We start from the raw sequence: 12602 nt of genomic DNA, 5'->3' as shown, positions 1-12602 counted from the left end.
GGGGCCAGTTCCTTTCCCTGTGCCGGTTATGGTTTCCCAGGAAGATCTGGTACCCGAAAAATCACTTAGCTTGGGTGGTTTATATACATATATATATATATATATATATATATATATATATATATATATATATATATATATATATATATATATATATACATATGTGTGTGTGCATGTATTATGTGTGAATTATACATAAACATGCAAATATGCAAATGCAAACATGCATATATATAAATAAATAAATAAATATATATATATATATATATATATATTTATATATATATATACATATATATATATACAGAAAAAAAAATATATATATACAAATTTTCGTCAGATATTTGTCATATCTTATATATATATATATATATATATATATATATATATATATATATATATATATATATATTTATATATACTCACACTCACACATATCATTTTATTTACATATATAAGTATATAATTAGTTTTTAATTCTATTTTCCTGTTTTGTTAATTAATTTGAATCTTAATCTGATTTACTTTCAGCATTAACTTTGCCGGAAATTGTTTTGTTCATATGGATTGTTTCCTCGCCACTATTATGTGGAAGACGGAGTCTCAAGAGTAACAGGCCGATTTTGTTCTTTTTGATATTCTCACATACATGATGTTAATTATGAGCTTTATTTATACTCATACCATCAGTTTTGACTCATTTGGTACCCAAGTTGCAGCTATAGCGACTTTACTTTGTGGATTCCCTGCCCCACCAAAGGAGAATAATGATGGCAGCACGGCGGAGAATGTCTCATTCAGAGTCCCACCTTATCATCCTGTCTCCTTGCCTTCAAATGAAGGTGGCAGAGCGACAAACGTGCCCTTAACTCCCATCTTACTTGGGAACGTTTCACAATGAAATTTACGCAGTTCTCCTTCTAGGCCACGAGGAGAGTCGCAAGAAATGTCGTATTGATAAGCACCTACAAGTTCATTAGTCGCCTTTGCATGTTTGCACAAGCGGATAGCGTTGTCGTGTGCGCGACACGGGCATCCGGTTTCATTCATGATGCGCCTTATTAAACGGCACGTGATGGTACGGCGTGTAAGATGCTGCGTAATTGAGTAAGCGTGAGGATTTGGGATTAGCATTCACGCGTATTGAAACTAAAATATCTAAGATTTCCGTTGTTAAACAATCAGTCAATGTTTTATATGGTAAAAACTTTGGACGTCACTCGCTAGATTCTTCGACCATTCAATCCTGCATTATAAGTACTGAAATTCCCTAACTCTTCCCCCTTAAATTTTATTTGAACTATCCTTTTTGCAAAAATAGATAATTGTCTTCGTAGTACATTTTTAAATCAATTTTAACTTCCTTAATCCCAATACAAAGTAGTATCCTCTTACGGTCAAAGTTTTTTGATGACTAACCGTGCTATTGTAATATCTTCACCATAGGATATTTCCTTTCATTTTCTCTTGCATCTTGTTTTTTGTCTTAATGAAACAACGAGTGTAATATGGAACTACCAGATCTTTCTTAATTGTATATCCTTTGAACTCTTTCTTCATGATATCACTTAAGTATATTTCTAATATACAGTGAGTTGTTTTCTCTCATATATGAGGTCCAGTAAAATTTCCTCGAGAATGTTGATATTATTCCACCAAGGAATTGTACAAGGAGACAAGGGAGAAGTACAACTCCTTGACGGAAACTTCATTCGTCATTTCGATGAAGAAGTGTTATGCGAATCTCTGCGTCCCGCAGATATGAATCAAGATGTTACAGGAGTAAAGTGGGGGCTAAGTAACTGGAGTTAATCTCCACAAAAGCGTTTTTGATGCACTTTTTCGGGGGAAACGAAAATCCAGAAATGAAACAAATTAAAACTACCGGGTTAGAAACATCATTTTCCGATTTTATTTATAAGCAAAAATGTCAGAGTAGTTTTATGAACTTTTCCATAGGTGTACTTTGTAAGTAGCCAAGCAGAATATGGGGTAGAGCGCAAGAAGGTTCGCTGACCCCTTGAGTAAAGGAAAGACTGAGAAATTGGAAAAAACTTAGCAGATGACCGCAAGTCTTCTTACGGTACGACCTGGCTCATTACACGTGTCATTTCCAGGTAAAATTTTGATGTTACGTACGAGATGACATTATTCAAGATGCGATTCCATAAGGTTAAGCCTGATAATTTTGAATTGAAAGGAAATACCCTCCGTCAAGTACAGACACACTCAAATACATCCGTAGTCCTGAACAGTCTGGTAATGTTGTGGCGAGATTCTCTCCTTGGAAACGATCGTAGTTCTGACGCTGCTTTACACAGACAACTTTTTTATGTTTATTTTCCGTCAGCTAGGAGTCCTATCATAGAATAATGAGGTAATCAACGGCGCTCCTAAATAAGATTCGACCTGCACTACTCCATTCCCGTCTAGTTGTTTTACCGAAATGGGAATGGAAACCATGACAAGAAATGGATCGGCTGGTGTTTACGGGGAAGTTTCGATCGTTGGTGTCCTCCTAAGGTTTAGTGGTTGGAGGAGAGTCGTTAAACTGTGTTCCCATTCAAAAAAGGCCGGTTGTGTGTGGCTCTTCTCGGTTTTAACTGAACCAAGCATAATTGTGTCATGAGCATACTGAGCAATCAACCGGGTATGCTGACGATGGCCATTGAATGGTAAAAACAGTGTTATATGAACTTGACGAGTAGGGCGGTAGTTCATACTTCCGTACCCTAATAATGAATAGCCATTATTACAATTCTTAAACAAGGAAATACCGTCATAAGCTAGGATTCTTTCGGCGGAATAAATCTAAATAATTCAAGCCAATATTAATAAACTTGCAAGCAAGTAAGATTGTGTATGCGTCGCCGACCATTTAATTTAAGTTACACGCATCTCTGGATTTAAAGATTCGCGAAATTAAAACGAATAACGCGAAAAACTGCATCAAATCTGTCAAATATAGGATCAGTGCTTTGGTCCTGCATTTATACCGCTGTTATTAGCCATTATATTTGTATTGACTCAAATATCCTGTAGCGAGAATTTCCAGGAAAATGGTCAGTAAAAATCATTGTTAAATGATTTTATTCTTTAGATCTAACTTAACTGGGATTGGGATATATGTTGATTTGTAGTACAAAATGTAGGATAAAATGATTACAGAAATCACTAGAGTGATAGTTATAGAACAATACACAGCCGGAGTAACGAGAGCCAGCGAAGGGTTCTAATAGTATTGCAATCATAAGGAGAAAGAAGTCGATGGGGTATGCGATCATTTAGAGGATATAATAGGGTGTGTTCCAACAGGGGAACATTTGATAGTGATGGGGGATAGGAATGTGACGATAGGCGAATGAGAAGATGGTGATGAGGTGAGGGATTACGGTTTATGTACGAGGAATGACCGCGGGGAGAAAGCAATTGAGTTTTGCAGGAATAGTGGTTAATCATCACCAACACTTAGATTAGACACCACAAAAGGCTTAGTTGTGTATAGAAAATTCCCCGTGGCTCAGAAAGGTATTAATTAGATATGATTATGGTTAAGTTCATATTTAGGATAAGAGTGATCAATTCGCTCAGTTTCCCGGGAGCGGATACGGACTCTGATAACAATTTAGCAGTCATGAAATGTACCGTCCGATTAAAAAGATAATGCAGAGGAGGCAGGTTAGGAAATGGAATGTAGAAGCATTAACTGGATTGGCAAAGAAGCAGTATCAGCGGGTGTTAGAGGAAATCATGAGAGAGGGAAAATAAATGAGTATTTGCAAGGAAAATGGGAAAATATCAATAAAAGGATATCAAAGCTGAAAAATTAATCATAGGAACTGTTAATAGAAAAAGGACAAGGAAACTATGGATGACGTATGAGATGATTAGAACGATCGATGGTAGAAAAAATAGAAGAATTTAAATACAGAGCTAAGAATAAAGAAATAAAAAGAGGTAAATAATAAATTGAGACGGGGAACTAATAGAGCAAAAGAAGTGTGGTGGAAGACGCAGCGCAAGGGTATGGATATTCTGCAGAGAAAGGGTGAAATTGGTGCGCTGTGTAAGAAGATTAAAACATTATCGGGAAGTAAACAGGAAAAAATGTGTGCAAACAATTAGAGATAAGTCGGGGAAATTTGCCAGAACTAATTGAAAGCGGGAAGATCCAAGAGAGCTGGAAGGAATGTGAAGAAGATCAGTGTGGTAAAGATTTTAGACCAGTAAGATTAGAAATAGCACGAGAATATCAAGTAGATGAAGATAGATTAGGTCCAGGCTTACTCGACGGTGATATGGGAAGGGCATAGAGGAAAATGAAATAAAAATGAGGCCGTGGGGATCGAAAATATTCCTGTGGAACTTGAAAGGTTTAAGAAAATGTGGGAGAAAGAGTTTTTATAGACTATAGTAATTCGCAGCATCTATGACGAAGGAACCTGGCCGGAAGACTGTATGAGATCATTGTTAGTTCCTTTTCCAAAAAAGGCGAAGGCTATATTTTTTTAAGTATGAAGAACAATAACTTTGATTTCCCACGCAGCTAAAGTGGTTCATAGGATCATCAACAAAAGGATGGAAAGCAGGGCAAATGATTACTTAGGGGACGAGCAGTTGGACTTAAGGAAGAGGAGAGGTACTCGCGATGCCATCGTAGTAATGAGATCACTAATCGAGAGAAATATAGAATACAATCAGGACGTATTTGCCTGTTTTGCAGATTTCGAAAAGGCTCTTGATTGAGTGAATTGGGAACAACTGAAGAGTGTATTACATAAAATAGGAATATATTTTAGAGCCATGAGACTAACCGCAACCTGTACATGTTGCAGACTGCTCATGTGCGAAAGGAGGACGGAAAGTCCGGATGGGAAGTGTAAGGAAAGAGGATTGGGGTTGGATTGTCCATTATCACCTGTGCTCTTCAACGTAGGTTTATGTGGGGGAAATGATTAAAGAGGCATGGGAAGAACTGGATGTAAGAATGAAAGTCGACGGGGAATTCGTAAAATCATTCAGGTTTACTGATGACCAAGCTCTAGTTTGTCAGTCAGCCGAGGAGTCGCAAGCATTGCCGAGTGAAATAGAAATTCAGTGCGATAGATATGTGATGAGAATAAAAGTAAATAAAATAAAGGTTATACGGTAAGAATTGCGTTAAGCAAAGAAGCGTACAGGAAGAGAGCATTGACAACAGGGACGTAGAGTAAGCATACTTAGAAAAGGCTTGTTAAAACTTTAGTATTGAGAGAAGTCATATACGGCGTGGAAGCATGGTCATCAAGCGGGATGATTGGCGCAGATTGAAGGCTTTCAAAATGTAGGTGCGGAGAAGGATGGAGAAGGTGGATTGGGCAGAAAGAAAAGCAAATGAGGAGATCCTGGGTGTGGTGGGGGATTGTTGGGGAAAACCATGAGGAGACAGGATAAATGGATGCAGAGCATATTAATTGTTAATGGGACATTAAAGACTGCGATATCGGGGCGAATTTTAGGCAAACGAGGAAGGGACAGGAATAGGATAGGGATGTTGGACGGATTGAAGGGAGGAAGGAAATATACGGACGTGAATTAGGACTTTCTAATAAATTAGGAAATTGGGTTTTGTTTGGTTAGGAGTGACAAGAGAAATTTTTTGGATATCCGGTCCATCTAAAACTTGCCTTTACTGGTAGATTGTCTGAAATAATAATTTTTATAATATGTATTATCATCATCCACTTAGTCTCCCTTAAGTAACTGTATCACTGACTTCAGAACTTATTTTAGCACCTAATCTTGCTTCATTTCGGTATGTTATTAATAAATTATAATACATTTAATGATATTTATATTACAGAGTATTACCTTGACAGAGTTTTACATTTGCAGAGTATTGCCTTTACAGAGTATTACCTTTGGAGCTTAATTAAATACGTTTACTGAAATATAAATTTGAATACCCACTTAAAGTTCTTCGTCACTATCTGCTCGCCATCCCGTCAGTCAAATGTTTTTCTTGAATGAATTCTTGAAAGTTTCGAAAACCCTTGAATTGTGATAGGAACTTACAGTATGTGCGATTTTTACGTTAGCAATTTTATATTCTATTTAATAATGTTCCATTTTTAATCTTCGGGTGCAAAATCATTGGAAAGAGCGAGTTACTCATCTACTCTGGTTATGTTGAAGTTTACGCGCTTCTGTGACAGGATAGAATTATATTCCGGGACCTTGAGATGGATATGCACAGCAGAAATACGGTATGATGGATGAAGTTCACAATGTTTTATTCAATCAGCAATTCTTAAATGTTAATTTCGTTTTATGATGCCAATTTTAATAATCTTCGGACAATTTTTCTTAAGGCCGTCACATAAAACCCATTATGAAATTCTCCACTTGAATAGGGATGCCACGTCTAAAGAAGTGAGAGATGCTTTTATCAAGCTTTCTAAACAAGTACGTAATCCTTTTCTAATGCCTAAACGTGGGCAATATTACCTGGGCATAAAGATCTTAGCCCTTATATTGTGCTGGCATGGTCCTTATATCGTATATTCACCATTGCTATTTTAGTTTTGGTAAGGTTTGGCTGAGAGACTTCTTGCATTGATTATTAATGTTTACAACGCCACCTCATGTTTATGGGAAATATGTGGTTTAATAGGAGAAAATTGCTATTTTATACGTATGTAAATAATCCCGTACCTTATCTAAGTGTTCTAGCGAATATCTGTACAGACAGATGTTTACAGACTTGCTTATGTATTTATCACTCTTCAGTGACTCCCAATTAAATAAGGGCAATGACGTTTTATCATTTATTATTTTATCTTAAGGTTATTTTTGTATGTATGCAGAGTTAACTCAGCTCTCAACAACTTCATATTTCCAGTGTTATCTTTTAAAGTAACCTTTTTTTATCCTTTCTTAGATGCATCCAGACAAAAACGTCAATGATCCTTTGAACCATCTAAAATTTGTGAAGTTAAATGAGGCATACAGTGTTCTTAGTCGTCCGAATAAGAGAAGTGCTTACGACTTAAGTCTCAGAAACGAGCAACAAATTAAGAGAAGCCCAACCTCTTACAGCACCCGATCGTCTAGCCAACATAGTACTGTACATACAGACCTGTACGAGCACTAGTAAGTCCGCTGAGTTTCGTCTGTAGGAGTAATATAGTTTTGCCATGATAAAAATTGGTAGCCGCCCTCTCGCGTTTGCAATCATACTAATTTACTGGATGGAAAACAGATCAACACCTGATATTTTGTCGCAAAATTTTCCCTTGCCTCTTTGCCATTTTGCTGTACATTTCCTCCATCACTAATGATTTCATGATAACTTAATATTTTTGCCATGCCTCAATTTTAGTTTGTTATTTTGACCCGAGTAACCAATTTTTCACTATCCAGTTTAGAGCAAGTGACAATATATATTAATTACTGAGGGCATTAATATAATGACTGTTATAACTTACCTAATTAATTTTTGGAAGATATAAATAAATATAAATTTGACTTTCTTTTCATGATTACATTCTCTGCTACCTGGAAAAAAGTAATTTTTGGAAACCAGAATATAATCGCACTAGAAGTGATAAGCATCACTCTAAGCGGTTATCTAAGTCATGGATTGTATTTTTGTGTGTAATTTTTGCATCAGCTGGTGTTGGACTACAAATTTTTGCTATAAGGTAAATTTTCTCCTGGCACTGAAAAATGTATTGCATGAATATATTCCCCATTGACTAGGCAAATGGTCAAGTTTCATGCATCTTCATGATGCCATCAAAATGACAAATTCTTATATGTATTTATGGTATTCTATTCTCTTTGGATAGTTGATTCCAAAAGCAGCATGTGAGCAGAATTCTGAGATGTTCACTTTTTATAAAATCTATTTTAAAAAGTAGAACAAATGAAAACTTGGTGTATATGATGTACAACATTTAGCTAGGTTAAAAACCAGGCATTATTGATGATTTTTCTTAAGTTGTTTTGGATAGGGAGAAGTATTCAATAAGCAAATATGTAATTGTTTCAACCTTGACCTCAAGCCTGAAGTGGGAAGCCTTTATTCTTCAGGGCATATGCATTCTTGTGTGGTAATGGCTGGTACTATTTTGCTATTTTTGTGACATTATTTCTAATCCACAAAAAATCCTTTTCCTGGGTGCATTCATTCAGTTTTTTGACATTTTGAAAATGTGTAGCGATCAAACAAAAGTCAGGTAAAATTTATTTAGTTGTAATTTTCTGTTAAGTTTTCTTTGTTTTAAAAAATACTTTAATTTCATAAACCAGATACATGTGGCATGATGATTGTACAAGGTCTGCCCTAAAGGATACCAGCCATGCAATATTTTAAGAAATGACAGCCTGTCTAGAATGATCAGGCCTTAGTCGCCTTTGAAGTACTCCCCTTGAGACCTTGTACATTTATTTATCCCTGTGCCTCTGCCACTTTTCATAATAATTGAGAAAGTCCTTTTTCAGAATGGTTATTAGCTGCCTCATCGCATTCTCTTTTACCTCGACAACCGACTGTTGGGAAGACTCGGCTTTTGTTTTAGGATCATAGCCATTAAACCCTTGAATCATCTCCAGTGATGGGCTTTTCTAAGAAAACCTGGGTCATCATTTATGGCTTGGAGCAAGTCCCCTGAAACTGCAGCATAGAATTCTTGATGTTGACAGTGTTTCATTAAAATATGCTCCTTCAAAAATTGGTGTTATCTGCAGCTAAACTATTTTTCTTTTTAATATAAAGCAGCAAAGGAAAGTAGTTACTTATTTTTCTCTTCCTGTTGCCTTTTCTTATTTACTTTATTTTTAGGTAGATTTTCCAAGCCCTGGTAATCTCAATTTTTTTACTTATGAGAGTAATCCCAGAAGTACTTGACCGAACAAAGAAAACACAAAAATTTTGAAAAAAAATTATTTATTTTTCAACATAATCTCCTTTCAGCTGTATACACTTTTCCTTGCGATGTTCAATCAGTTCAATACCCTTTTTATCATAAGAACTGTCTTGCTCCTCAAAATAGCCATTAACTACTGGCATCACTTCTTCACGGCTGGAAAATCTTTGACCACCAAGCCATTTTTTCAAGTTTGCAAATTGAAAATAATCCGAGGGGGATAAATCTAGTGAATAGGGTGCATGAGGTAGAAATTCTAACTTCAATTCATGAATTTTGGCAATTGAAATAACGAATTATTGAGCTGGTGCATTGTCTTGATGAAACTACACTTTCTTCTCTGCCAAATGCGGCCGCTTTTGCTTGACTTCTTCGCTGAAACATTGCAATAAGTTCTCTTTGTTGCTGCTGATCATTTTTTCCATATTGCAATAAATTCTCTTTGTTGCTGTTGATTATTTTTTCCTTTTTTAAGATAGCCAATGAAAATTATCCCACGCACATCCCAAAAAACCAACGCCATGACCTTGCCTGCACATGAAAAGGTCTTTGTCTTCTTTGAAGTTGGTTCTTCCTTTTGAATCCATTGTTTTGATTGTTCTTTTGTCTCAAGTGTGAAGTAATGGACCCATGCTTCATGCACGGTTATGTAACAGCATGAAAATTCTGCTTTGTTGCTCTGAAACTTTGCTAAACACTCAATTAAAGCATCTTCACAACACTGGCTTTGATCGAGTGTGAGCAAACGCAGCACCCACCTTGCACACAGCTTTCTCATGCCCAAATTTTCAGTTAATATGCAATGTAGCATACTTTTTGAAATACCCACTATGTCTGCTAGCTTGTGCACTTTCAGTCGACGATCATCAAGTATCACTTTGCGGATTTTCTTCACTGTTTCTGGAATTGTCACCTCATTTGGTCAACCAAAGCGATGCTCGTCTTGACAGCTCGTTTGGCCTCTTTTAATCTCTTCTACACAATATTTTACTGTTGTAAACAAAGGAGCAGACTCACCCAGAGTAGAATCCATTACCATTTCCAATTTTCTCCATTTTCACATATTCACTGAAAACGTTCACTATTGATGGCTGCCAAACAAATGCCAAAGAATGTAATGTCTTCAAACTTGAAAGGTATGCTTTACAGATTGCATATATTATAATACAGTGATATTTTTAAACAACTACTGCCATCTCTAGGTCAGGCCAGGTACTTCTGGGCCCTCCCATGTGTCAGCCCAATTTATATTTAGTTATATTTGCAATCACTTTTCTGCATTTTCCTTTCTTTCCTAATGTTGAACCCTTGTAATAAATGAGAATGAAATCTCGGGAATTCCTTCACTTATTTATCAAAGTTTTGAATCAACAAACAATGAAGACATTAATGACCCATGCATGAATAAAAAATCCAATGAACCTAGCTCAAACAAAACCAATAGAGTTGTAAGTAAAAATGAATGGGTGGCTGCTCATAAAAGTGTTAATTCATATTTTAAAATTGAAATTCTTGTGCTAGTTTTTTTATTCAAACAAATTGTTATAATTTTTCTAAAATTGTTTGAGAGCTACATTTTTTGTCTGGTTTAACATGGCATAAATAAATATATCTGTGTGATTAGATTGTAATTTTAATGAAGAATGAAATTTTTATATTCACAGAAGTTCTCTAACATTTTCACGGAAGAAGCTGGACAAAATGACTGAAGAAAATAGCAAAATATTGGGTGAGGTACGTCATCAAGCAAGCCAAAATAGTCTTGAGAAACAAATTGAGCTCATGAAGCATAGGATGGAAAATTCATTTGGTCATTATAATGAAAGTAAAAGGACCAATGAATGAATAATGCTGTAAGTGATTTATAAGTTGATTTTATGAGAAATGCAACTTTTTCAGCCACTTCATCAAATTGAGTAGTTTCAGGCGTGATGTGGTGGAATTCGAACATAATAAAGTAAAGATAGTAATAAATATCCACTAGATAAGTTTAATAGTACAACCAGGTTTCGATGTATTACATCAAAACCCGGTTGCTCTATTAATCTTATCTAGTGGAAATTGTTACCATCTTTTCACTTTATCAAAGTTCATCCTTGAGAAAAACTTTTAATTTTATTTATTTTATGCGTAAAAAATTTTAAGATCTTAAGAATTTTCATTTGGTAAAATTCTAGTTTTTTTAATTAAGAGCCTCTTTATGTTTTCTGTTAAATATATATATATATGTATATATATTTCTATACTGTACTTGTCTAAAAATTAATTCAAAACCTCCTGAGAGTATAATGACATAATTTATATTAAATTATATTTAATTTTCATATGACTTGAAACTATTGTCATAGCTATATTTTTGTTTAGAAAATGTGAAAAGTAACTCATTAATGTTTATTTCAATCAAAAAAAACTTTGATAACCCATAGTTTAATAGTGCAATATTTTTGTACATGCAAATTCAACTTATTCAAATTCCTCTTGCTCATAAGTACTTTCAAAACTGGACTGTTTTGTGGCTTTTTAGCCTCAAAACATTGATGTGATTAATTTATTACGTACCTCACATCTATACATCCTGTGCCTTTGCGTAGAATTCTTTGTGAATTACTATGAACTCAAATTTATTTTTTTATATAACAATTTGTTTTACAATCACGTGATTATACCTTTTTTACAATAAGAAATTACAGCTGAGCATGCAAAAAAGCAGTTTGCATAATTTAGAGTGGCCACTGAAATTGGATATATATAATAAATTGGACAGCAACAAACAATATAGAAACTCATAAAAAGATCACTCACACGTTATTTCTTGATCATTTCGACAGAATTCTTCTCCGTCTTCATCGGAAGATAGAGAAGTAAACATTAAACATATATATATATATATATATATATATATACATATATGTATATATATATATATATATATATATATATATATATATATGTATATTGATCTATATATTCATATTTATGTACATATATATATTTAATTTGCACAAATGGAGATTCTTTAATATCAGAAAATTATAAATGACTCATTCAAAATATAAAATTCTGCTTCGAAATGTTCCCTAATATTCCATGTACTACAACTGTATTTTTAAATTCAGAATTTGGTTTATCTTAATGAGCATGCGGACTTGGTATAGTTTTCTCTTTCAGAAAAGTGCGTATTCATTTTTTTATAAATACATGCTAGTAAATTTGGAGTGATGTTGAATTTGTAAAATAGGTTAAGGGAAGCATTTTCACAGTCCTTGGCTTCCGCTTTTTTCAATCTTATTCATAAATCTACAATGAATAGCGTACAAGAATGCCTTTAGTCCAACCCATGCTGTCATTTCAGAGTAATCTGTATGCTAGACTTTTTTTACATGAGGGAAGGATACTCTCCTGATGACATTTAGGAGCTCTCAATTTGTTGCATTCACACCACTGTCTTGTGCAATATTAATAATTATTTATTTTACTACCATGAGGCCATTCTATTTACTATGTAATATATTTGTTTAGGCTTGATGTAAGGTTAGCATATAATTATATAAACAGTATTTTTTCATTTGAGTTCTTTAAAACTTCTTCTTTGTCATATTTTACATAAATGTGCATACCTCATAGAGATACTCTCAACTCTTTTGCTATTCAATTGTTCTAATGATTTCTGATTTTTTATTTTAAATACTAGCT

The 12602-nt window shown here is 34.5% G+C and overlaps 1 protein-coding gene across 5 annotated transcripts in view; it reads left to right on the top strand.

The window, feature by feature from the left end:
* Nucleotides 1-6018: 6018 nt before the first annotated feature.
* The window catches only part of LOC139687570 (dnaJ homolog subfamily C member 4-like), a 105053-nt gene continuing 98469 nt past the window's right edge, over nt 6019-12602 (top strand). For 4 of the 5 annotated variants that reach the window (XM_071584786.1, XM_071584785.1, XM_071584787.1 and 1 more), the window contains exons 1-5: nt 6019-6245; nt 6351-6444; nt 6920-7131; nt 7548-7682; nt 10574-10762. In XM_071584786.1, coding sequence (XP_071440887.1) covers nt 6166-6245; nt 6351-6444; nt 6920-7131; nt 7548-7682; nt 10574-10754 — 702 coding nt within the window. In that variant the 5' untranslated portion in view covers nt 6019-6165 and the 3' untranslated portion in view covers nt 10755-10762. Of the gene's footprint in view, nt 6246-6350; nt 6445-6919; nt 7132-7547; nt 7683-10573; nt 11020-12602 lie in introns of those variants that run through there. The other variant, XM_071584783.1, reaches the window with a different exon arrangement.

This window comes from Hetaerina americana, unplaced genomic scaffold, assembly GCF_022747635.1.
Source record: "Hetaerina americana unplaced genomic scaffold, ioHetAmer1.1.p SCAF_2, whole genome shotgun sequence".
Classification (NCBI taxonomy): Eukaryota; Metazoa; Arthropoda; class Insecta; order Odonata; family Calopterygidae; genus Hetaerina; species Hetaerina americana.
Note: the sequence above shows the minus strand (reverse complement) of the source record. Positions and strands in the feature narration are given on the sequence as shown.